Raw genomic sequence first — 27,002 nt, 5'->3', positions numbered from 1 at the left:
CGAGCTGGTTTGGTGAGAGGACACTTCCGGTCTATTAAGCAAGGAGGAAGGAGCGAAGAAGGAGCGGAGAGAAAGCATCTTGGGGCGTGCTTTTTTAGGCTACACTCACACGCACACGCAGACGCACACACACAGAGTTCTGTCCACGGGAGAGGAATTCCGAAACTGTTGAGACGAGGATTGTAAATGCAGGTCTCCTCTTCTCGTCTAGCCGCGCACTGCCCCGGAAGGTAATCCTCTGCGGCTAGGTCACCAGCGGGGGTGCTACGGGTGCCGCGAGGGGGCGAGCGCGCACCCTCTCTCATCAACGCGAGGCGCGCCTGCGGCTCCGGCAGTAGCCCAGCATCTCCTGAGACTGCTGCCTTGGACCCGTGCTTTCTCCTTTCCTCCCCCTTCCTAAAGGAGTACCCATCCCTTCGCCCCACGCCTGGGAGTAGGTAACTCGGCGCGGGCCAATCAAGTGCAGGGTCTCTTTGGCGGCGGAGGGAGGGAGCACACCTGGAGCATGCCGGCAGCGGAGCGCGTCTTCCCGGCTGCGAACCCAGCTCGCGTCCCGCGAGGCGCGGAAAGGAGGGCAGGTTCAGAGGCAAACCAGGAACCGGGGTGGAAGAGCTGGGCTACTCGGGGTACAGAAAGTAGGAAACATCAGTGAAATGTTAGCGTGAGTGCAGTGGTGGAAGCATCTGCAAAGGGAGGCATGGCCCCGCTTCTCTGGTGGGGGAGGGTTGTGAGAGAGAGGGAACGAGCCCGTCTGTACGGTCCTGGGGAGTTGGACTTTGGAGGTGAATAGAGGAGGTAGATTTGAGAGAACAGAGGAAAGGAGAGGTGTCGCCTTTGAGCGTCAAGTTCATTTATTCTAGCCTCTCAAAAGTAGCAGCTTGCAAAAACACAGCCAGATCGTGTCCGTACCCATGCCATGCTGGATTCACAAGACTGTAAGGAATGCTAGTCGAATTTGTTATACCATTCTTTTTCCCTCTTCTTCGTCCGTCCCCTATCACCCTACGTCTGTTTTCCCTATTCCTTTCGTAAGGGCGTATCAGATGGCGGTCAGAAAGTAGAGTAACGAAAAAGTTCGCTTTTATTTATTTCTTTAAATGAATGAAAAGAGAAATGATTAGGTGCTGAGAAACGCCTTTTAAACCTAGCCTTGCTTCGTACAGTTACGTGCCTTGGGCTTGTCCCAGGCACCTTTGCCTAAGGGCGCACATTTCGGATAGCTCCTTAAAATTGCACATTCTTACTGGCTCATCTTAAGTCGTTTTAAATTAGAAAGAGGTGAGAACCCCACCGATTACAAGCCTCTTTAGAAAGGTATGCATTCGTATAATTACAGGATTCTCTGCCCATTAGGCGTTAGAACCCCGCCCCCACACACACCGGGAATATGCGTTGTTTCCTGTTTTGTTTTGCTCAAAAAGTGTTCCTAAGTGGTTTAATTGGGAGCAGAGCTTTTAAACATACATTTTCAAAGCGGAGGTAAATGAAGTTTGCCGTTGCAGAGTATGTTGGGGCAGGGGCGGCGGTAGTGGGTCGGTAGCACTTCTGAGATCCACGATTACGCAATCCTTTCTGTTTTGATGGGGGAAAGAAGCAATATTCCATAGATGCTGGGAGAATGGTGCCAGGCTGCCAGATCTAAGAGAGACTTGATACCGGATGGAGTGGTCACTCAAATATTTGTTTTTGATGTGACCTAGAAATAAACAAGTTGCAGCTGAAGGCAATGTTAGCACTGATGGGGTTAATTTGGGTAAGGTATTTTCTGTTGAAGATAGGAATTAATAGATGTATAGGAGAAAGTAGAAACTGGGAACGTAGTCAGTCTGGGAGGAAGCCCAGGAAACTTGCGTGTAGAGGTTGAGGTGAGAATTGCAGTTATTTGTAAAGAAGCAGCTAAGTCTGTAAACTTAAATATAGACACTACAGGGAAGGGATTTGATGCAGATGTCTTTTATTCAGGCTATATACTTTAGAAGTGCTGACATTTTAGTATTACAGCTGATTTTAAGTAACTTGTTACACATTTAACCAGCATCGAATAAATTGATATTACAAACAGACACTCCAGTATTTTGAATGGGTACAGCTAAATTCGCTTTCTTTTTTTTCTTTTTTTTTTTTTTTTGCGGTACGCGGGCCTCTCACCGCTGCGGCCTCTCCCGTTGAGGAGCACAGGCTCCGGACGCGCAGGCTCAGCGGCCATGGCTCACGGGCCCAGCCGCTCCGCGGCATGTGGGATCTTCCCAGACCGGGGTATGAACCCATGTCCCCTGCATCGGCAGGTGGACTGTCAACCACTGCGCCACCATGGAAGCCCCGCTTTCATTATTTATTAGCCACCATGTTTACCTTTTCTTCATTTAGCCATCAACTGTTTATATTAATCAAGTTTCTTCAATGAAACCTTTACAACAGTGGAGATAGTTGCTTTTTCTCGTGAGGGCCGAAAAATATCTGTAACCAAAGTGATAGGGGGTAATTGAGCAATTCCAAATTAAATAATGAAGAAACATTTCCTTCTCTGAATCCATAATATAATTAATATTGTAGATTAGTGTTTCCAACTGCCTGTTGATTTTCTCCCCTTGGGATATCTTACCGACATCTCAAACTCAGTGTTTCCAAGTTTGAACACTGCACCACCCCTCTCTCCCAGTTTTCTTTAAGATCATCTCCTTCTTGGAATTAGCTTTGGAAACCCCTTCCCCAGAAACTGTTTTAGGAAAAGTAAAAAAGTCTCATCTGCAGGGAATTAAATCTGCTTGCTCCTGGTCCACCCTCGTCCAAACCTATGTTATCTCTTTCCTGGGCAATTATGAAGAGGTTCTTTACTGGTCTTGTTACTCTGTAGCTGTAACCAGTTAACTTTTCCAAGGGGTAATTACAATCAGTTCACTCTTGCTCAACCAGAACTAAAGGTAATGATTGTAAATCACTTGGTTAATGATCATAAATCACCAAGTATAATTTCAGTAAAATGTCAGTCCCTCCCTGCCCATCCAACCCCTACACCTACAAGAAAAGAAAAGAAAGAAGAAAGCTTTCAGTGGCTTTGCATCATTGACAAAGTAACTGCAGGAAGTTATGTGAGGTTAATTGTCAACAAAGAAAAGCTCACTTAAAGTTAATCCATTTGATGTACCATAGATGGTACAAAAGAAGACTGATCAAAATATTATCTTTAAAAAAACTAAAATTTTTGAAGCTTTATGATTTTAACCAAGATTATGAAATATAACAAAACTAATGGTACTTGGTTCATTATAAATCAAGTGGCTTTTCTGTGTAATTTTTCTGAAAGAATGTAGAATAGCATTTTAGACATGCCTGTTAACAACACAATCGTTATTTTTTGCAAAAATTGATCTCCCACTTAATTTCTTTCAAGTTGCCTTGTTGATTTCTCTATTCAATTATTAAACTGTTCCAACTGCCTGACCTTCATTTGTCAATCAGAAGTTTTGGCTTACGATTTGAGCTCCTACATCTTTGGTTGAGTATAGATGGTGTTTACAATACTCAGCTATTAGCTGGGAGAGATTAACCAACGTGTGATTTCTCTCTCTGATTTTTGCTTCACTTTGCAAGCTCAGCAAGCTGCAGGGACTCGGGTATCGTAATACGTGAATGATGAGAGCCTGGGCGCAAACCCTACAGCCTGACTTTTGCGGTTCTCAGTTTAACTTCTTGAATCTTACTCCCACTTAACTTTAATCCAGCTGTTGTTCCTAATACTCAAATACACAAGTTTGTGAAAATGTGATCTTTTATCTTCCTCCCTTCAGTGGAGAATTGTAAGTGCTAAACCCAAGAGGAACATGCCTAGCAGCAGGAGTTCGTGGCCTGCTGGTTAAGGTTGTTGAGTGCTTTGTTTGCCAGCAAATTTGGGGGAAAGGGGCGGGCATCCAGCCGAATCTGTGTAAGCCTTTGGAAATGTGTTTGTTAATATCATCCATTATATGTGGGGTTTGTTTGGTTTTTTTTTTTTTTGATTGTTTGTTTTGGAGGGCGTAGGGAGGGAAAAGTTGAGAGCCCCAGGGCTTGCCAAACTCTCCTGTGATTTCTCAACCCTTCCCCCAGTTAGTATCTCTGCTTTTGTTCATGTGGTTCCTTCTACTCAGAATGCTTGCCCTGCCTTCTTGGTCTCTAAATCATATCTTAGTATCAAACTACCTTTTAATAGTAGCTTTTTAAAAGTCTTTTCTATTTTCCCTGCCTCCCAAGTGGATGTGATTTGTGCCTCATTTAAAACACCCTGGTATTGCATTATCTTTCTAGCAGGCATTTGCCCTTCTGGTTATTTGCATATAAGGTCCCCGGGGCAGAAATAGTGGTCACTTTGCACTTGCTGTATACTTGAACTTTTGAACTGCCCACGCTCACAAAGCTAGTTAGACGCTGCTGCCCGACACTGTACAGGAATTCAAAGAATCCTGTGACATTTTCCTTCACTGGAGTTTTTTGTGCCCTGGAAAAATCACACATCTGACACACCATAGACCTTCTCTGCTCAAACCAAAGTAGGTTAAAACAGATTATGTGAATTAGAACACTCAGCGTTATGTACATGGGGGTTTTGTGGGGTTTTTTACGTATAACATACACCTATTAGCAAAATGTAGATGACCTTAAGTTCTAGCTAATGAAGTGGATAACATTTTTTTTTTCTTTTGCTGTGCGCGGGCCTCTCACTGTTGTGGCCTCTCCCATTGCGGAGCACAGGCTCCGGACGCGCAGGCTCAGCGGCCATGGCTCACGAGCCCAGCCGCTCCGCGGCATGTGGGATCTTCCCGGACCGGGGCACGAACCCATGTCCCCTTTATTGGCAGGCGGACTCTCAACCACTGCGCCACCAGGGAAGCCCAAATTAAATTTTACTTTTAAATCTCGAAATAGCATGGGGTTGGCTTAGGAAAGCTGTGTCACAGTGGTGTTGGAGAGAAGCATGCAGCCGGGCGTGGAGAGCTGTCTGGTCTCTGAAGAGCTGTGCTGGTGACCAGCCCCACACCGCACTATTTAGCTTCTGTTTCTGAAATGGTGCTAAGAATAATGTTCTTTTTCTGTTTCAGTAATACTTTTTTTTTTTTTTTTTTTGCGGTACGCGGGCCTCTCACTGCTGTGGCCTCTCCCGTTGCGGAGCACAGGCTCCAGACGTGCAGGCTCAGCAGCCATGGCTCACGGGCCTAGCCGCTCCGTGGTATGTGGGATCCTCCCAGACCGGGGCACGAACCCGTGTCCCCTGCATCGGCAGGCGGACTCTCAACCACTGCGCCACCAGGGAAGCCCTCAGTAATACTTTTGACGTGCTTGCACAATCCTGAACATTTTGGGAATCGCGTGGTAAAGAATAGACTTCTGAAATCACTCTTTAATCCCATTTTTGTTTTTAACACAGTTCATAGATTGCCAGAGAATACTGTTCCCCCTTGGGGCTGATTGCATTCTAAGTAATTACCCTCGAGAGGCCCAGCCCTGTTAGCCACTTTTTTCTTTCTTTTTTTGTAATTTATGTCTGGAGCTTGTTTTTTGTTTTTCTAGACCGCTAACATTTTAGCTTAAACATTTTAAAATACAGTCTGTTTGAAACAACTGCTTATAAATAGTTTAGCATTTGCCAACTGAGGGTCGATTTTTGATTACTGGGACTGTTTTGTACTTGAGTTTAGCTAATTTAGATGAAGAGGGGTGGATGGGGAACCATCCTTCAGAATAGGGCTTTTTCACCTTTTTAGCCCACCAACAATCCCTTTGAAAATCTGAGGGCAGCTGTAAAGAGAAACATTAGGGGACCCAGCAGATAACATAAATGCCTTAAAGTGTCATGTAAATCTGAAGGAACTAGATGCCCCTTTGCCCCTAAAGATACTCACATGGGGGTCGTAGGAGGACCTCTTGTTCTAAATTAGGTGTTACTGACATTTTGTCTCCTGGGAATCCAGATTATGAATCTTTTCATAGAGGAAAGTAGAGGTTATCTTGCTCTGCCTATCTGCTCTTCTGGTGGCACGTGTACCTTTAAGGACTGCAGTTCTCTGCTTTTAAGAAGTTTGTGTCAGACAGGGAGATGAGCTCGGTGCTTTGTGTCTACCTAGAGGGGTGGGATAGGGAGAATGGGAGGGAGACGCAAGAGGGAGAAGATATGGGGATATATGTATGTGTATGGCTGATTCACTTCGTTGTAGAGCAGAGGCTAACACACAATTGTAGAGCAATTATACTCCAATAAAGATGTTTAAAAAAAAAAAGAAGTTTGAGTCGGAACCTCATTTTAAAGGAGGTAGAAATTTTGACTTAATCCGAGTGTCTTGTACCGTTCTAGACAGATTCTGTATTGTGCACTAAATGGGGTTGCTTGGTTGCCTGAGAGTTACTTTCTCTTAAATGTCAGAACTAGAAGTGGAGGAAGCTTTCCTTCTCTGATGTATATGTTGTTAATAGAAGGGAATGGAAATCTAGAAGATAAAAATCTAGGTGGATAAAGTTCTTTTCTCTGGATGTAGAACACTCAGGTGGAGACGGGTAGCCAGCCGTTTATGTAACTAACCCATGGTTCGTTTTCATCTGGGGCAGCACTCTACTGTGATTGCCTGTAATAATGTAAACTGTTTGTCTGATGTAAACCAATGCCAGTTAAAAGTTTACCTAATAAATTACCGTCTGGGGTACTTTCAAAGGAATAGCTGCCTGTTTTCTTATGCTGTATGCGTATAATTCATATGCTGTCTCTAAGTATGTAAACGTACGTGTAGCTTACTACTTTATTACTTTCATGCCTCTGTTCAACTGTCACCGAATTAAAGAGGCCTTTCCTGATCACTCTGTATAGATTAGCACCCTTCTCCCCCCTTCACTCTGCTTCAGTGAGTGTGAAGATGTACAGGCATTTCTTTCTCTCATCCTCATTAAGTGGGTATTTTTATTTCTTTAGCATATAGTCATCTTTCCTCACCTCAGGCCTCAAATTTCGCTTCTTTGCCAGAGTAATTCCTGAGTTGGCCCACAAAATAATGTGCAAGCAACAACGTTCATAATGTTTTAATAATATAGCATAAATACATACTGAGCATCAGACAAAATGCGCACCGAGCGGACAGTAAAATGGTTGCGTGGTTTAGCAACGCAGCGTTGTTGAGTCCAGAGCAGAACTCTGCGAACTGGTCTTCCGGGCTTTGTCAGCCTTTGGACCCAGGGTGACAGTCAATAACCCAACTATCCTACACACTTAGCTGTTGGGAATTTTAAGACTGCAATGGTGGTGGTTGTTAATTGAGATGTAATTCACAGACCATAAAGTTCACCTTCATGATTATAAAATTCAGAAGGTTTTGTGTATTCACAAGATGTGCCACCGTCATCCCTATTTAGTTCCAGAACATTTTCATCCAAAGGAATGCCATACCCTAGTCCCTCCTTCCCCCATTCACCTGGTAACCACAAATCTGCTTGCTGTGTTATGGATGTGTCTCTTCTGGGTATTTCATATAAATGGAATCATACAATATTTGGCCTTTTGTGGCTGGCTTCTTTCATTTAGCGTGTTCCCAAGGTTCATCCATGTTGTAGCATGTATCAGTACTTCATTCCTTTTTATGGCTGAATAATGGTCTGTTGTATGGAATCACTACATTTTATTTATTCATCAATTGATAGATATTTAGGTTGTTTCCACTCTGGAGCTATTATGAATAATACTGCTGTGAACATTTGTGTACAAGTTTTCGTGTGAGCCTATGTGTCATTTCTCTTGGTTATACACCTATGAGTGAAATTATTGGGTCATATGGGAACTCTGTGGTTAACCTTCTAAGGAACTGTTTTCCAAAGCAGCTACACTGTTTTACATTCCTACCAGCAATATATTAGGGTCCTAGTTTCTTCACATCCTCACCAACACTTGTTATTATCCCTTTTATTATAATCATCATAGCAGGAGTGAAGTGGTATCTCATTGTGGTGCTGATTTACATTTCCCTGATGGCTAATGACGTTGAGCATATTTTCATGTGCTTATTGGCCATTTGTATATACTTCTTTGGAGAAATGTCTGTTCAGATCCTTTGCCTATTTTAAATTAGGCTATTTGTCTTTTAATTATTGTGTTGTAAGAGTTTTTTACATATTTCACATACAAGTCTTCTATCAGATTTGCAAACTTTTTTCCCATTCTGTGGGTTATCTTTCTACTATCTTGATGGTATCCTTTGAAGCACAAAAGTTTTACACTTTGATGAAATGCAGTTTATCTGTTTTTTCTTTGGTCACTTGAGCTTTAGGTGTCGTATCTAAGAGACAATTGACTAACCCAAGATCATGAAGACTTAAAGTTATGTTTTCTTCACAGAGTTTTATAATTTTCGCTCTTACAATGAGGGCTTTGATCCATTTTGAGTTAATTTTTATAGATGGTATTAGGTAAAGGTTCATTTTTATTCTTATCTATGTGTATATCTAGTCCCAGAACAATTTGTTAAAAAGACTGTTCTTTTCCTCCAAAATTCTCTTGGCCCTCTTGTTGAAAATCAGTTCACCGTACATCTATGGGCTTAATTCTGGACTCTCAGTTCTATCCATCTATATGTAGCCTATGCTTGTGCCAGTACCCACACCATCTTGATTACTGTGGCTTTTTTTTTTTTTTTTTTTGCGGTACGCGGGCCTCTCACTGTTGTGGCCTCTCCCGTTGCGGAGCACAGGCTCCGGACGCGCAGGCTCAGCAGCCATGGCTCACGGGCCCAGCCGCTCTGCGGCTGTGGGATCTTCCCGGACCGGGGCACGAACCCGCGTCCCCTGCATCGGCAGGCAGACTCTCAACCACTGCGCCACCAGGGAAGCCCTACAGTAAGTTTTGAAATCAGAAAGTGTGAATCTTTTAACTTTGTGCCAAGGTAATTTTGAAATTGAGTTTAACTTAATTAGATAAAGACCAGTAGACGAGGAACTCTTCTTCAGAACAAGCCTAAGCAGGCCCCACACCAACCTGATTCTTAGAAACAGGTTGGCTCTCTAGACTTAGGCAGCCAGTTGCACTCTTTTCCTTCATTCATTTATGCGTCAGTGATTTTAGGGAGTTTTTATAGTAACAAAACTGTGAGCAATGTTGAAAGTTGGATAATGTAAACAAAAATCTAGTGTCTGGGAGATAGTTTTGGAAATCATTTCATCCCAAGTGGGAGACATTAAGGTTTTTAACCAGAGCAGGGATAGTAGGGGTAGGACACTTTCAGAAAGTGTTAGAGGTAGAATTTCGAGGACTTGGCGATGGATGAGTTATGGTTGGTAAAGGAGTTTAGGGATCAGAGGTACTTGTATTTCCAGCTTGCGGATGACGTGTGGGACTAGATAGTGATGGCCTGAGTAAAGATACACAGTAGTGTCATCTGGTCTTTCAAGAAGTCCTGCAAGGTTGGAGCAGAGAACAGGATTATGAGAAGGTTTATTTAAGTTTTGTTGGTTGTGTTTTAGGGAAACTTGCTGTTTAATTATCACTTTAGGTCCCAGAAGAAACAGAGCAGACACTTTTCCTTCTAAGATGGGTGGTAAGAGAGTTGTTGTTTGATGGTTTCTATTTTCCCTGGAGCTAAAGTTTGGAGGTGGGGTAGGTTAGGAACTGTGGAACTTCAGGGTAGTGAAGGGTTGGAATAGTCACTGAGAAATGTAGATAAAATAGCAAGGAAACAGAAAATAGGAATAAAAAGACAAGACAGAGGACCGATTCGGGAAGTCCAACAGCTAAGTATTATTTCCTGAAAGAGAGAAGAGAGAAAACAGAGGGGAGGAAATTATCAGTGAAATAGTTGAGGAAGCGCAGAATGAAGTTTCCAGATTGAAAGGACCCACTTGAATCCCTTAAAACAACACCAACATCACCGTGAAGATGTAAGTAACTGCAGGTTTCCAGAGAAAGAACACCGGTCACTTGGAAAGGATCTAGAATCAGAGTGACTCCAAATTTCTTAGCAGTAGCCAGTTTGCTTTTTTTATATATATGTGTATAAATTTATTTATTTTATTTATTTTTGGCTGCATTGGGTCTTCGTTGCTGCGCGTGGGCTTTCTCTACTTGCGGTGAGCAGGGGCTACTCTTCACTGTCGTGCGCAGGCCTCTCATTGCGGTGGCTTCTCTTGTTGCAGAGCACGGGCTCCAGGCACGCGGGCTTCAGCAGTTGTGGCTCACGGGCTCTAGAGCGCAGGCTCAGTAGTTGTGGCGCACGGGCTTAGTTGCTCCACGGCATGTGGGATCCTCCTGGACCAGGGCTCAAACCCGTGTCCCATGCACTGGCAGGCGGATTCTTAACCACTGCGGCACCACCAGGGAAGCCCCAGTTTGCTTCTTAGAAGCAAGACCCTGAACAGTGTCTCCAAACTGCTGACAGAAAATGATTTTCAGCTCATAATTGTATATGCAGCCAGATTATCAATCAACTTTGAGGGTAGAAAAAGATGTTCAGACATTCAGGGTACAGAATTGAGGGAATATGCCAGGAGAAAGTAGTAGCCCATGGCACCTGGGATGGGGCCTGCCCTTTCCTAACAGATCTTCCTTCTAGTTAACTCATTATGTGCAGTTGTTACGTTGACACGTTAAAACTTTGAATGGGCCACTGAACTGTTCAGTTTTAAATTATTAGAATAGTATATCCATTTAACACACACACACACACACACACACACACACACACACACACACACACACACACACACACACACACACACACACACACACACACACACACACACAGACAAAGGGGAGGGAGAAGCAGCCAGCCAACAACTCAAAGTTTCGCTGATAAGCGTTGATAAGGGACAGCAGTTGAGGGGCGGGTGTTGGGAATGGTGTACAATCTTTGTACTGTTTCCCCGTGGAAAGCGTTTTAAATGTGGAGTCAGGAGATCTCAGGCTGTGTCTAAGGGCCAGGTCTGTGCATAGCAGGGTGTGGGTCGGTCTCACCAGGACGCTTTCCGTTCTTTCCTGGCTGTTCCCGAGGCCTTGCATTTCCTGTTCCACCTGGGGCAGCTCTCCCCAGTCTTCACGTGAGAAACTCAAGCTTTGATGACACAAGTTTTTCCGCCATTTAAGTACTTTGACCAGTGACCTATGGACAAATGTGTAATTCAGAAAAATTAATGTAGCCTAAACACATCTCATTCTCTTACAGCCTGGGGACTATAAAGTGAAAATGGAGCAACAAGAACCAGCAGATTCTCAAAATACCAAGCAGTCTATTATTTCAGAGGAGGTATACATTGATTTTTACTTCCCTTCTCCTTCGCCATATTAAGCTGAGTTTAAAAGAAATGTATAGACTATTTGCTGTTTCAAATGATTGTTTTTCATTCTTTTTTTTTTTTTTTTTTTTTGCGGTACGTGGGCCTCTCACTGTTGTGGCCTCTCCCGTTACGGACGCGCAGGCTCAGTGGCCACGGCTCACGGGCCCAGCCGCTCCGCGGCATGTGGGATCCTCCCGGACCGGGTCACGAACCCGTGTCCCCTGCATCGGCAGGCGGACTCTCAACCACTGCGCTTCCAGGGAAGCCCCTGTTTTTCATTCTTTAAGATAGGTTTTAAACACTGTTCCCGCTCCCTTTTTAGGACTTGGGCATTTTGCTCTTGTGTGGGAGCAGTGGTGTATCATTCTTAATTATATGTATTAGCGAAATTGAGGCTGTTTTTAAAGTGAGTTTTGACTGTTGATTTTTAAAATTCTCAATTTTTATTTTTTTCATTTATTTTTTATTGAAGTAGAGTTGATTTACAGTGTTGTGTTAATTTCTGCTTACAGCAAAGCGACTCAGTAATACACATATATACATTCTCTTTTATGTTCTCTTCCAGTATGGTTTATCCCAGGACACTGAATATAGTTACCTGTGCTATACAGTAGGACCTTATTGTTTCAATTTTTATTAAAAGTTTCTCTGGGTAGAAGAATAAATCATGTGAGTTTTAGGGCTTAGACATTTCATCCCTAGGTATCACATCTTGGTTAGATATTTGTGGTCTCAATATGTGTGTTTAAGAAGAATAAAAACCTAAGTTGTTAGTTGTGGTCTAAATTCCAGAACTAATGTATGTCTTGTGTGTTATCCAGTTTACCTTTTAAAAAGTCTCTTCCTACAGGAACCATTGTAGTGGATAAACTTTAAATCCTTCATCTTTGGAACTCTGAGCTTGACACCTTTCTGGAATTCTTTTTTTTTTTTTTTTTTTATTTATTTATGGCTGTGTTGGGTCTTCGTTTCTGTGTGAGGGCTTTCTCTAGTTGCGGCAAGCGGAGGCCACTCTTCATCGCGGTGCGCAGGCCTCTCACTATCGCGGCCTCTCTTGTTGCGGAGCACAGGCTCCAGACGCGCAGGCTCAGTAATTGTGGCTCACGGCCTAGTTGCTCCGCAGCATGTGGGATCTTCCCAGACCAGGGCTCAAACCCGTGTCCCCTGCATTGTCAGGCAGATTCTCAACCACTGCGCCACCAGGGAAGCCCTGGAATTCTTTTTGATTTAAAAATCTTTCTGTGTTATCTGTGAACAGATCTGCTGATAATTATTAGGTTGCTGCTGGCGACAAGTGACAGATAGAATAGTAAGAAAAAAGCTACTTACTGCTTTATGTACACAGTGCACCTTTGTGCTCAGTCAGTATAGTCTGTAGGTAAGTTAGTCCTGGTAACCTAGCCTTGGCATCCAGGCAAAACGATGCTGGGTGCCCCTCAGACTGGGTGGTAAACCCATGTGTCATTATGGGAAATGTAGTCATTGGCCGTGGTATCCCTGTATTCAGCTTTGCTGTGTAGTCATTGACAGTCAGATGCCACTGAGTTTTCACATCCTAAACACACACACGTGACTGGCACCCAGATCAGAGGAGAGACGGTTAGGAGCATCCCAAGAAACCCCTCCCTCCCTCCCTCATGCTCCCTTCTAGGTACCCCCGTCCTCCCCTCTCCCAAGAATTTGTCAACTCTCATTTCTTTTCACCTCTTCAGTCCTACCTCCAAAACTCCACAGGACAGCAGGCCCACCATCAGAAAAACAACTTTCAATTCTTTAGACACAAAGAAAACTTGGACACAAATTTTGGGGAGGGAAGCGTGATCATTGAGAGCCACAAAAAGTTTGAAAGGAAAAATAACTAAATAAAAAACAGCTCACCTTGAAAGTTTCCCAACTTACTATCTGATCTTTTAGTTAATTTCAGAAGGAAAATGGGTCAAGCTTGAAAGAACAACTTACAGAGATCCTACTGGTAAAACAAGGTAAAGTATTTTTTTCTTCTTTTTGTAAAATGCTGAGGATTTGGGTTCTCAGGGTCTCTATTTAGTGTTTAGCATAAACTTTGATATTTTCCTCACTGTAAACTCTGTCTTAAGTAAAGAATCTAGTTAAGCTGCTTTAACACCATTCTCCCAAGTAGATTAGGGTGAACCTAAAACTTTTGGGCCAAGCCTAATTTAGGCTAATAAAGCAGCAGAATAATTAACAGTACAGGTGACTTCCTTCTATTAAACCAGTTTTTATCTCTGAATTAGAATTTAAGAGAAATTGCTACTGGGTTTGAGGTAAAACTTACAGGCTTACACCTTGCTCACGGAAATGAAAATTGGGGGGGAAAAAGCTTTGTAAAGCATTTCACACTGTGTACCAGTCGCCATAAAGACATATGTGGGTGAGGGCCGGGAGGGAGTTCCTGGGGCCTGGCACCTGCGATGTCTGAGACTATGCTGAGAAAACTATTTGGGATCAGATTTATGCATGAAAAACGTTCATCATAAATTTAAAAGACAAATAAATTGAAATTCACCTCAACATCTTAAAAATAGAGAAATAATTGTTACAGTGTATTCATTTGTCAGAATCTAAGCAGCCATCTCCACAGCAGATCATGAAGACAACCCAACAGTGTCAGAAAAGTTAATAAGCTGGTAACAAAATAGGATATTGGATATATGGTTTTTAAACCCTGCCAAATAATGTGTAAGAAAAGGCTAGAAGGAAAACTGTAGCAAAATATTAATGGCAGCTATGTGACTAGCCTTTTTCTTCTATTTTCCAACTTTTCTGTTTAGTAATTCTGTATATTATAAATAACAGAAAAAAAATGTGCTAAACGTTTACTTATGAAATACAAAAAAGGAGTAAAACAGAATGAGAAGATAGGAAAATGTAACTAAATTTAGTATCCAGGTTATATGATATAAATTCATTAACATAAAAACTATTTGCTAAGTGATCAAATGAGAATGAAGTTTCTTCGTAAGGAAATAAATACATCTATCGTCAGTGTGAAAGTACATGGACTTGCCAGTGATTTAAACCACTTTTGACTATATCTACTAAAGTAGCAAAAAACAGTAATAAGGTTCAATGTTGGAGAGCCATGGGGAACATTAAGATATTCATAGCACTGGTAAACCCAAAGTAAGAAAGCTAAATTTATTAATTCCTCAATTAATAAACAGGAAGGTCCTACTTTCTTACATTATGTAGCTGAAGTGACAGCTTTTAAAATCTAAGAAAGCTTACTTTGGGTAAACCCAAAGTAAGAAAGCTAACTGGTTTAACACACACTACACCCCATCCACAGAGTGGGAGGGGGGTACCTGTTACGTGCAGTGAGCTGGGTGTGGTGAGGCCCGAGACTTGGGGAACACGACAGGTGCACACATACTTACACTTGTGAAAACGTAGCCAGAGCTTAGAGCCTAACCTACCATGACACAGCTTGGTTCCCCTTCCTGTAGAGTTAAGTTTATAACACAAAATAGAGCCCTTAACACTAGTTAGTGTGAAGAGTACGTGTTGGTTGGGGCCCATGTGGCTGTGCACCTGCCCCTGTCCTCTCTTCCTTCCAGCACTTCTTCATCAGGGATGTGCCTCGGAATCACTTGGGGATTTGTTTCCAAATACTCAGGATTCGGTCTCACCTCCGGAGAGTCTGCTTCAGTAGTCGGGAGTGGCCTCAGGTCTCCCAGACTCCACACTGTGTGGCCTGTTTACAGCACGGTCTTCCGCATCCGTCCATACGTAGGGCTGCCCTGCAGCCTCCGGAGAGCGCCTGTGTGAAACATTAACATTGCATACCCGAATGTCAAGCTTTGAAGAATGAATCTCAGTACTTTACAGTACTGTTGCATGTACAGAACAGTTAAGTTGCAGCTAGAAAATCCTTTGTTCCATTGTCTCGTTCATGGAAGAGGGTATGGAATTGATTTGGGGAGAGTAAAGATGTGCCGGCTGTGTGCCCCTGTACTGACATTCAGGAGAGAACTGAGCTCCCCCTCCGTCACCCTGCCTACCTCTTGGAGTTGGTTGACTAGAGGGAAGAAAGTAAAACAGGCTTTCCTTATAACAAAGACTAAAAACGGAGTAACTCAACGAGAATCAGAATTCTAAAGCTACAAGAGGCTTTTAAGACAACAATCAGATGGACGTCTCTCCTCTCTGAGTCCCTCTGAGATGACTGGAGCTCTCGGGGGGCGCTCTCGTTCTACTGTTTCTTATAAATACGTACCTATTTTATGGCTCCATACTGCTTATTTAATTCAGCGTAATCACTATAATGATGCTCCTCTTTTTGCTTCCTTTATTCCTAGTGTGTTGGGGATGGGACCTTCAGTGCTTTTCCCAGCACTGTCTTCTTCAGTCTTTAGGACTCTAACCCTAGGAGGCAGCAGAGAGAACTGGGCCAGAAGGTGTTTCGTCACTTGCGAGTTACTGACTGATCAGAATGGCTTGTTGGTTGGCTTCTTGCTACTAACAGGAATGTGGGCAGCTGTGAGTCGTCCTGGTAGTCTGGTTGATTTTCACAGGTTCATTTTTGACATATTTGCACTTCAGAATTTGGGTGCAATACTAAAAGATCTACAGTTTACCGAAAGGTTTTTTTTTTTTTTAACCAGATTAAATTCTGACACTTTTTAATAGAAATGTGGCAAGGTCCAAGCCTCCAGGACAACCAGATAAAAAGTACGAGGTTTCCTCCGAGGAGCACCTCTTACCCTCAGTCTTACTGTAGGGAGACAGATGTCAGATATGGGTGCTTTGCTTTCTTTCTCCGGAGCCATCCAGATGTCTTCCTTTTTTTTTTTTGCGGTACGCGGGCCTCTCACTGTTGTGGCCTCTCCCGTTGCGGAGCGCAGGCTCAGCAGCCATGGCTCACGGGCGCAGCCGCTCCGCGGCATGTGGGATCCTCCCGGACCGGGGCACGAACCCGTGTGCCCTGCATCGGCAGGCGGACTCTCAACCACTGCGCCACCAGGGAAGCCCTGTCTTCCTTCTTTTAAACCAAAATTGTTTGCTGCTTTACTCCCATCTCTAACCGCTTTTTTTCTGTTGAAGGGCTAAGAGTGAGGAGGAAATTCCCTCATGCGCCCTTCCCCCTTTAAACAACACGGTTGTTCCAGTAACTGGATTGTCAGTACCGGGTTCCCTGAAACAAATAGCTAGTCAGGAATAAAGCTGTGAGGGGGAACCAGGAGCCGCTCACCCCACTTGTTCTTTTAGGGACCATTTTCCCTTTAGACAGGATCTCACGCATGCAAAGCAGAGTACTTACCTAAATTTATTAATTCCTCAATTAATAAACAGGAAGGTCCTACTTTCTTACATTGTGTAGCTGAGGTGACAGCTTTTAAAATCTAAACTATAAATAAACGTCTCAATGGTTTACATTATGCAGGATATCATTTGGAATTTGCACAGGGGCTGGATTTGCACTGACTGCTTAATCGCCTTTAAAGCTGTGATCGCCCGCTGTGCTGCTCACGCAAATTTATGATCCAAACAGAAGTGTTTTGAGTAAATGATTTGAAAGCTGATTTGAAAGGCAGCTCAAGTGATGAGCAGGCCCTCTGTTTAGATGTAGAGAGTTAGATGTGGGAGGCAGTGGTTTTCTCTGATAATTTTTAGAGGCTGTGGGAAAGCACAGTTGGCTCTTTTTTTGATACAGATCTTTACTGCGTGGTGTTCCTGGCTGCTATCTTTAGCACATTTGCATGCTTTGCATCTGTAAGGTGCTGGTTATACACCCAAAACCTAAGAAGTCTCCTCTTGAGCACTAATGCTTTTGTTTTTTCTTGTCTGCCTGAACAGAACTTGGGAAACTGTGAAACGGACAACGAGGAAAGGCCAGTCGGCTGATGGTATGAGTGCAAACCTGTTAGAACTCTCCCGAAAGGAAGTCCCACACAGGACTAGGAGACTGGGGGTAGGAGGGTTTTTTACTGTAACCAAGACCTCAGAGCAGGGTTATCTTCAAGTATGATCTTTTATCTTTAACTCTGGTGTTCTATTTTGCAACACTGTAACTAAATCAAGCTTTCTTTTCAATAACTTCCGGTTCCTGTTACCTAAGCTCAGAACAGTGTTTTTGAGGGGAAGATGTCATCATACTTAAGGCCAAACTTAAGTCAGTGTAATTTGAAGCCACATACTGTATCTAGATGTGTTATGACTTCTAGAAATCTTTTGCGTTCTGGTCAGAGGATCTGGGTGAGAGCCTTTCGTTTGGAAAACTTATTTGGCATGACTTGGCGCTTTCTGACTGCTTGCTTTTATAAGTTGATGAGGAAACGACTTAGGAAAAGACTGTTCATTCAGTTCACTTTCCCTTCCAGCCTGGATGCTTTGCCTGCAAAGATCCCAGAAAAAGTCCTGAAAACCACCTCTGGTCTAGGGGAAGTTGGGCAATAAGTCTTCCTTGTTTTTCCCTTTTTTCCATTTTGTTCTGTGTTCTGCTTTTCCTGGAAGTGGAGCAGCTGCCGCAGCTGCTGTGTTTTCCTACTGGGAAAGCGAGAGGAGCCGATGGTCCCCCTGGGCAGTTGTGTTTTCCAGAATCCAGTGGTTTTTGGTTTTGGTTTGGTTTGAAGCCCAAGTAAACTTGGGAGAAAGGGTCTTTTATCCTAAAACAATGAAGTTCAGTCTAGTTAGCATATACGACAAACGTTGGAACTTATTTGATTTATTGCTTAAAGGAAATCGAAGGGCACAGAGATCAATGTAACTTCGGCAGCGGCCTGGCTGCAGCAGGGCGAGAAATGATGTCTGTAGCGGTTCGTGTAGACCAAAATTTGTCCTGGACCCTGGGCTAAATGTTTACTTCTAGTTTCAATTTTATTTTAAAGAAATTGTGGCAATAAAAACAAGCTTTTTATAAAAAGAAAAATTAAATAATACGGAAGTGTGATTATTTTTTCCTTGCTTTTTTTTAATGAGAATAACTTCCAAAGTTAACTGCCAGTATTGTAGCTTAAATTAACTTCCTATTGCTAATGGCAGATACAAGACAGATTTCAGCTGCAGCATTTCTTAAAATGTGGGCTTTTATCAATAGTTAGATTGCTGTAAACAAATTCCTGGCGTTCCTGACCTTTCATTGGGGTTTCCTGGTTTTATTTCCTGCTGGCAGGTGTGGCGGTCATCCCCGTGCTGCAAAGAACCCTTCACTATGAATGCATCATTCTGGTGAAGCAGTTCCGACCCCCGATGGGGGGCTACTGCCTAGAATTCCCTGCCGGTGAGTAACTGAACACTGGGGAATAGAATGGCCCCTCAGGGACTGTTGGACTGGGCCAGGGCAGAGCCTGAGAACGGCAGAGCTTAGACATTGAACACCTTTTCATCTGTCCATGCGGTTTTAAGTAAAACAAAACCACTTCTGCAGTGAGGCACCTCCAGGCCACACTCCAGTGATCCTGTAATCCGTAGCGGTATCACAGCTCACCTTTCCAGGCCACCTGCCCTCCTCTTTGCAGCGTTCTTTCTAGCCTCTTTTGAGTCATTGGCTTTTCCTAATTTGTCAAGGTATTTCGTTTTCTATCACTAATGATCTGCCTCTGGCAAATTTACAGTAATAACTAGGCCTGGCTCTTAACTCCAGAAACTGTGAATGGGGAAGAACCATGATCCTCCTGTATGTATACAGGCCAAGGAAATCATCTTAATTTCAACTAGAATATTTTTTCAGTTGTACAGGAAGTATCTAGAATGCAGTGCATCCTTATAGCACTTAATTGGCTTGTTCCCATCTGAAGAGGTTAGATCTCAGTTATCATTAGTGGTTTAAGTTCTGTATTTTCAAAGTCCATCCCATAGTAACACATAAGTAACAGCTTTATTTTCTTTCTCACTTCCTTGCCATTTCACTGAAGAAATTAATAACTTTAAAAGTAATTGAGGGCTTCCATGCTGGTCCAGTGGTTAAGACTCTGAGCTTCCACTGCAGGGGGCACAGGTTCAATCCCTGGTCGGGAAACTAAGATCCCACATGCCGCTTGATGTGGCCCAAAAAAACAACAGAAAAGTAATTGAATAGCCCATGTTTCACTTTTTCTTTGCATCCTGTAAATTCCTTTCAGGAGAAAGGATCTGCGATGCTGCTGGCCTCCTCCCACTCGGCCCGTTTACTCCCTCCTCACAATGAACTAGTGTTACCCACAGTCCCCTCCCCCCTGCTTCCCTCCTTTCCGATCTTCTCCCTCCCAGGTGACGTTTATCCTAGCATTGCATTCCAGAGCCCTCCATATGGCCCTGAGGGAGGAAGGCAAGATGGGAAACACTGTCCCCAACTTGCATGTGAGGAAACAAAAAAAAGCACAGGCTTCCTGTGCTGTAGTCACATGACTAGTCTAAAACCGGGGCCAGTTGGCCACCACCAAGCCACTTACCGCCCAGGAGATCCGTGCTGTACAACAAGCTTGATGCTGAGATGCTCACAAAAACATCTAGGTCTAAACACGAGGAACAGAACCTACTAAATCTGCCCAGGGGTGTTCTTTTGTCTTTAATTTTTCTATAAAAGATCAAAACTGGAATCAGTTTTATCTGCACGCCCACTTCTCCCAAACCTCTTGCTTGATTGTTCACACGTAGCTCGGCAACTTGTGTGTTAGAAGAAGGGGGCTCCCTGTCCCACCTCTCACATGACTGGGACTTGCAGGTCTCATCGATGACAACGAAAGCCCAGAAGCAGCTGCTCTTCGGGAGCTCGAGGAAGAAACTGGCTACAAGGGCGACGTTGCTGAATGTTCCCCAGGTTCGTGCTGCTTCCCATGCGTGTGCTTGGGGACAAACTCTTGAAAATTAGCCAAGCAGTTCATTGTTCTGGATGTGAAAGGGACGATTCTTTGGGTGTTCTTTATGGTCAGGGATTTATTTATTAGCTAATTCACTGAAGAGAAATCCTTGATGAGGGTTGGTCACCTGAGGGTGAACCTCCCTGCCCCATGAAAGCACGGCTGAGCAAAAAGGGCTGAAGTTGGAGAAGAATTATGAGATTAGGGTGCCTTTCGGGGTTCCCACATTCTAAGCTTTATTTCGTACTCATCTCGTCCGTATGCCGCGCTCCTCACTAGAAGACTTTCTTGATGTGGTGAAAGGATATTACCGCATCTAACCCCTCAGATTTACCAAAATTTCCTCAGGAACTCTGGGGAAAATATGAGTACTAACTACACATGTGTTCTGCAGACCTACAGCGTATATACTAAGGGAATAGGAGAAACCAGTTCCCCTGCATAACTTCTACATAAACTATGAGTTACAAGCCCACTCTTCCTCCAAAGACATTTAAGTGATGAAACGAATGACACCTGACTAGTGTCTGGAAAGGTGATCTGCTGCTTCTCTCCCCAGCTGTCTGTATGGATCCAGGTTTGTCAAACTGTACCACACATATGGTAACCGTAACTATCAATGGAGACGATGCTGAAAACGTAAGGCCTAAGCCAAAGCCAGGTAAGCATGTGTTGGCTCCGTTTACAGTGGTTGCGTTGTATTAAATTTCTTTTAACTTGCTGCTAGTTTGATTTTTGTTAATAGAATAATGGTCTTTCAGAGATGCTTCATTGGTACTCTTGGCTATTTTCCTAATCTTATGTATTTCAGCATTTTTCTCTTAGCACTTCATTGATTTTTGTGCTTGCTTTATATAAAATGTGCAGTTACAAATTTCCATACCTTCTATATGGAGTTTATTCCCGCTTAGTAATAAGGACTACAGGCCTTAAATCATAAACAGTGAAAATCTTCGAAATCACTCTGATTTCTGTCTCCATCAATATTGTAAGAATGGCAGAGGTTCTACAGCACAGCACCATGTTAACTGTTTTTGTTGAGTTCCATATTTAGTGAAGCTTTGGGGAAATTCTTTGCTCCACATTTCTTAGCAAGTTTGGATTCAGAGGCTTTAATGCCTCTGTCGGTTCCATGTGCTCCCGCAGCCCCACTAAAAGGTGGTGGTGACACAGACACCACCGTAAATCATGTGTTGGAGTGGAGGTCTTCCATTTCCCGTCCCTTTTAGTTGTTCCCAGTGTTCAGTTTCCCACTGCAGCTAATTTTAAATGCCCAGTTTTCAAACTAGCGAATATAACATGCTGATGAAGAGTTTGGCAGTTCCTCAGAGAGTTAAACATGGAATTAGCAGGTGACCCAGCAATTCCACTCCTAGGTAAATACCCAGAAGAACTGAAAGCAGGGCCTCAAACAGATACTTGGACGCCAGTGTTCATTCAGCATCATTCACAATACCCAAAAGGTGCAACAACCCAAGTGTCCATTAACAGATGGATAAACAAAATGTGGCCTATTCTTACAATGGAATATTATTCAGCCGTAAAGCAACGAGGCATGCTGATACATGAAGCTTGAAAACATCTTGCTCAGTGAAATTAAGCCAGACACAGGAGGGCAGATGTTGTGTGATTCCACAAATGTGAGATACCTAAAATCGCTACATTCATAGAGACAGAAGGTAGAATAGAGGTCACCGAGGATAGGGAATTCTTGTTCAGCGGGTACCACCTTTCTGTTTTGGATGATGAAAAAGTTCTGGAGATGCGTAGTGCTGATGATTGCACAACAATGTGACTGTATTTAATGCCACTGAATTTGTACCTTCAAAAATGGTTGAATTGGTAAATTTTATGTTATGTATATTTTAACAAAGTTTAAAAATACATATATGCATATCACAGAATATGCTTTAAACTTGGCCATTAAAACATTTGATTTGGAGAACAATAACTTTGTACTGTTGGAATTGTTTTACCACGTGTATAAATTAAATTAGTAGAGACCCAGGTTTCTGTTAAACTCTTATAGCCTTTTTGATAACGTCTTGCACAAAAGCCTTGCAGCGTTTGACCATTCCGGGCCTTGCTGAGATGTCCCGCTTCTGTTTGTTTTCAGGAGATGGAGGTATGTGTCCCGCTCAGGGGCTGGCCTTGAGTGCCGTGTGGTGCAGCGGGAGCGGCCATGGCATTGTGAGTTGCTCAGTTGGGCTCGCCTGGTGTCCGGCTTTATTTTCACTTGCACTTTGTTTGTTTAGAATTTGTGGAAGTGATTTCCTTACCAAAGAATGACCTGCTGAAGAGAATTGATGGTAAGCATTCTTGATTACCCCACTTTCTCTGTTTTCCCCATCCCCACCAACGGGGTACTAAATATAATTCTATTTCTTCCTGATTAAACTCAAATGCCTAGAAACTGTTATATAAGACTGCAGTTGACCTACACAATAAGTTTCCTTTCCAGGTGGCACAGAGTTTGAAAATAAGAGCAAAACATTCCATGTCAAGTGAAAGCTTTCATTAGGGGCTTTTTTAATTCTACAGAACAGTCAAGATATAGGCCTGCTGATTAGCCAAAACTATTCTATACCTTCAATCTTTAACCCCTGCCATGCAAAGGTATAGTAAATAATCTCTTAACTGATCCTCAAATATGCCAGTATGTTGGACGGTTCTTTGTGTGGGGTCTAAGTTAAAGATTTTAACAAATATTTAGGCATCTAATATATACGCAGTGTGATAAGCTGATATAATGAACTAACTAGCAGCGTGCCCCTTAGTAAACTACTTGTCATGTAGTTACATGTGGTTCCCAGTCAGCCCGTCTCATAGGACTTTGTAAAAATTAGTAAGGTTCCATGGACCGATGTCCTCCAGTAACCCTACACAAGGAGATACTGCAAAAGACGTGGCAGGGCCTTCGGGGGCTCCTCTGCCAGCTGGGTTCGTCTCCAGTCACTCATGACAAAGAAGTGGGTGATCTCCTAATTTGAATACTATTAAGTTTTTATTTCAAAAATTAACTTGAAGCATTGTTTGACCTGAAGCTTTGGGAGCAGTCTCTTCCTTCCTCCCGTGAGTACCAGTGGCGTACAGTTTTATTTCTGATGTCTGTGTTTGAAAAGTCAAGGGGATCTTTCAAAACCTGCTGGCATTTCAGGTTCCCAGACAGCCTCCATCCCTACGTTACCTTTTTATAGACCAGACCTAAGGTAGAAACCACCTTAGGATCCCAGGGTCAGAGTTAGAAGTGCTCGTCGTGAGGAGATGCAGTGATTTGAGGTGTCTACTCGGGGAGAGCCATGGCCACCCGTCACAGCACAACTCTGAGGCCAACAGGCCTGGCTGGATTGAGGCTCAGTCAACCGTGTGTTAGTTACAGCTCAGAACAGGCTCCTAGCTCTTCTCATTAAACGGGAACAGTAGGACAGCCCCTACCTCTGAGGAGGCAGGAGTAAAATTAAATGGGATAATGGTGACACACAAATGCTTGAAGGTTATGTGCTATTGTTTTTATTTTTTGTATTAGAAAAATGTCCTTTTAAAAAAAATTCCTTCCTTCTCCTTTCCAGTAACTTCCCTTCCAGCCTTAAAAGAGAGGGGAAAATAGGGAGGTAGAAGGATCTATATATATAGGAAGAGGGAGGGGCAAAGAAACAGTGTTCCTGGCTTTACTAGCATCACAATACAGTAATCAAATTGTTTATTCCACACGTACCATTTGAGGAGTAGGCAGGCGCGTGGAGTTCAGTTTTCTGTGAAGAATAGCTTTTAGCACTTGCCCAGCACCTGCTGGCACAGAGGAGCAGGACAGAACCCTGTCTTTGAGGGTCAAACCGACTCTGAGCTTGTTCCTAAACAAGTGGCTGGGAAACAAGGGGCAGATTGGAAATCTGGGGGCCTCCACCTGAGTAAAACAGAAGTTCTCATGAAAGGCCCTTGTGGTCAGATTCAGAGACCTCATCCAGTCCATCCAAGCACATGGCTGAACTTGCACATGGAACCTGTGTGTCCCTGACAGTGGAGAGGATGGATGAATCATCACTGTGTAGTTCAGCGCAACAAAGCCCTGTAGTGAGCAATCTATGAAGTAACAGTTGGATCTACAAACTTGAAGCTTTGCTGTTTAAAACACAGAATCATCACCTGGTATATGTGCTCTTCTGTCTTTAACTTTTTCTTGTTCTTATCTCATGCTGGAAACGTAGTCCTGCTTTACATCCTTTATTCTTCTGCTAGAGTAAGATCCTTGAAGGCAGGAAACGTCTTGTTCATCACTATACCACCAGCATCTAGCACAGGAACTGGCACATAGTAGCCGCTCAGTAAACACTGATTGGCTGATAAGGGGTATTATCCGTTATCAACTTCATTATCTGACTTGTATTCTTCACCTCCTCTAGATCTGGTAGCTAATGAACATCTGACAGTGGACGCCAGAGTCTATTCCTACGCTCTGGCGCTGAAACATGCAAACACGAAGCCGCTTGAAGAGCCCTTCCTGAAGTTTTAAGGCCAAAGGACAGTCGCCTTGTTTCTGTAACCAGGACACAGGCCTCCTTCATTAAGACTTTGTATTCAGCTTAGTTTCAATGGAGATTTGAAATTAGTTTTTTCATAAAATAAAAGCACAGAATGCTTGTGGTGGTATGGAATTGTAATTACAGGTAGATTATAGACTTCATTTAAATGCTAGACTCCACAGCTAATATTAAAGAACAACATAAATGCAGGTAATGTTTAATCCAGCTTTTAAAAAAGAAAGCTCAGCTGTTAACTTTTCTACTCTAATCCAGGAGATACGGTATTTTCATAGGAAAATAGCCCTGAATTCCAATTAGGTCAACGCTTCCCAACCCCACTAAAAAATATGTAGTGAGGTATGCAAACAACCGTTTACGGCATTAGAGTTTTTTTAACAGACAGATCTATATAGGGACTTTCTTGGCCTCTCCTAATTATCTGCTATATGGAATTAATCTGCATAGCACAGGATATAAAAGAGAATAACATTCGTAATAAGCACATGTTTCCAGTTAGCTAGTGTCCTTATAGCCATCTAACTACTGGAGGGTGACCAGCTCTTATGTAATGAAAAACGGTCGATTCATTCACGTACCAAGGTTCAGAGGCTAATGAAAATACAGGGCCCTTCCCTCAAGCACGTGTATATACTTCAGAATCTCTTTTCCTATCCTTACCTCAAAAAGTACTTGAAGTTTCTAAAAACCAAGCCCATAGTAATAAGATTTACATGGTTTGGGGCACTGTCTTGGTGTTAAACCGTGAGTATAGCCAGCACAGTTAGCAAGGACCAGAAACCCAATACAAGCTTCTTTAAAGGAAAATATGGATTGTTTCCGGCTCATGCCATGCCCAAACTTCCCCTGCCCCCAATCCTCAAGGTCCACCGGTGTCACCGGCCATTTTCTTACCTCTTGAGCTTGGCTGTTGTGTGGACTTCTGTAGCCTCAGGGGCTCCAGGATTACTGCCTCTTTGGTGTAGAGGTCTCTGGATGGTTCTCATTGGCTACCCCTAAGTCATGTTTCCAGCCCTGGACCAGGGGTTAGCCAGACCCCTCAGAGCCAGATAAGATCAGGGGACTAATGCCAAAAAGGCTGCAGTACAGTCTGCTTGTCTGCAGGTTCACTGACTTACCTAGAGATATTTTTATGAGCAAAAATAGATCTTTATATTGTACTTCCTAAAAAGAATGGAAAGAATCATGCAACTAGAGAACTGTATAGATGAAGTCTACTCTCCCTGTGAATACTATGAAAATTTAGCCCCAACTAGTTGCTCTAATAGTAGCCTTCCCCTGTGCCTCTTAAATCCTTATTTTTAATCATGGGCATCATCATTCTCCAGGGACTGTAATCCTCTTCCCTGAGCACCCAAGGCCCTCGTTACTGCTCTTCATCAAAATCAAGAGACGCCAAAGCATACAGAGAATGCACAGGCTCAAGCACACAGAACTAGTCTCCAAACAGCCTCCAACTCTTGCAAAACCACTCCCCATGCCAACTGATAAAGCTACACAAACGCTGATGGAGGACAGAGATTTGTAACCCCTGCCTGTCCTTTCTGCCGCCTTCTTTTCCTGAGTGCAGTTCAGAAATGACACCTAAATCCTAGAACATCGCCTAATGCAGTTTATGTTCTCTGCAAATATCAAAGGCTATGCTTTGGAAATTCGGTCAGTTTGAGAACTGGCAGTCTGGATGCTTTCACTGGCTGGCCCTATTAGTGTATTAGTATTTAAACGTTGAAGGTTTATTATTAAAAGCTGTATTTCCACCTTCTTTGGGGAAAAAGAGCTGTAACACTGGGTTGTATTTCCATGGTAACAGTGGTCTGAGGCCCTCAGGAGATGCTCTCCAGTGGACATGGCGACTCTCCTGCCTGCCTGTATTTCCTCTGCCTTCCTCCTGAAATTAGTTGGCTTTGTGATCCTAAGCTAAATAAGATACACGTCCTGCACTAAGAAAGTAAACAACGATAGAAAACCATATGAATGAGAAGGACTTCTTTGAAAAATTAAGTTTGATCTTTTTGGGCAATAAAGCACATACCTTGAAAAATGAATTAGGGAATTCCCTGGCGGTCTAGTGGTTAGGACTCTGTGCTTTCACTACGAAGGATTCCTGGTCGGGGAGCTAAGATCCCATAAGCCATGCAGCACAGCCCCCCCCCCCAAAAAGGAATTATTTATAAAGAACTGTGCTATTGCAAATGGAGGCTGAGATATTGTGACCGTTTTTTTTTTTTCTGCTCTTTCCAAATGTTAGTCACAAAACTGAGCACCCTTTTGTTGGCCACTCACTGTCCCTCAATATTTTTAGGATTAAACTAATACATTTGCAATAGGTATCTCAGGATGAATTCTGTATGAATATAATGAACCTATATAATCTTAGAAATCATTTAATACCAGA

General features: G+C 43.1%; 1 protein-coding gene across 5 annotated transcripts; it reads left to right on the top strand.

Annotated features, from left to right (window-relative positions):
* Window positions 1-296: 296 nt before the first annotated feature.
* Window positions 297-24,705, top strand: NUDT5 (nudix hydrolase 5). Of its 5 annotated transcripts, none has more exons than XM_060160305.1 (10): window positions 297-433; window positions 11,160-11,240; window positions 13,186-13,253; window positions 17,089-17,138; window positions 18,404-18,511; window positions 19,934-20,029; window positions 20,629-20,730; window positions 22,186-22,194; window positions 22,325-22,378; window positions 24,470-24,705. In XM_060160305.1, exons 2-10 carry the CDS (start codon window positions 11,181-11,183, stop codon window positions 24,577-24,579), a joined length of 657 nt encoding a protein of 218 aa, XP_060016288.1. In that variant the 5' UTR covers window positions 297-433; window positions 11,160-11,180; the 3' UTR covers window positions 24,580-24,705. The 5 variants fall into 5 exon arrangements, with proteins under 5 accessions (XP_060016288.1, XP_060016255.1, XP_060016266.1 ...); XM_060160272.1 differs by adding an exon at window positions 15,591-15,689 and having other exon boundaries at window positions 22,186-22,378; window positions 24,470-24,609; XM_060160283.1 differs by adding an exon at window positions 15,591-15,689 and having other exon boundaries at window positions 301-437; window positions 22,186-22,378; window positions 24,470-24,609.
* The last annotated feature ends 2,297 nt before the right edge of the window (window positions 24,706-27,002 follow it).

This window comes from Lagenorhynchus albirostris, chromosome 1, assembly GCF_949774975.1.
Source record: "Lagenorhynchus albirostris chromosome 1, mLagAlb1.1, whole genome shotgun sequence".
NCBI classification, from domain to species: Eukaryota; Metazoa; Chordata; class Mammalia; order Artiodactyla; family Delphinidae; genus Lagenorhynchus; species Lagenorhynchus albirostris.
The sequence above is the reverse complement of the archived record's forward strand: the minus strand, read 5'-3'. Positions and strand labels throughout refer to the sequence as shown.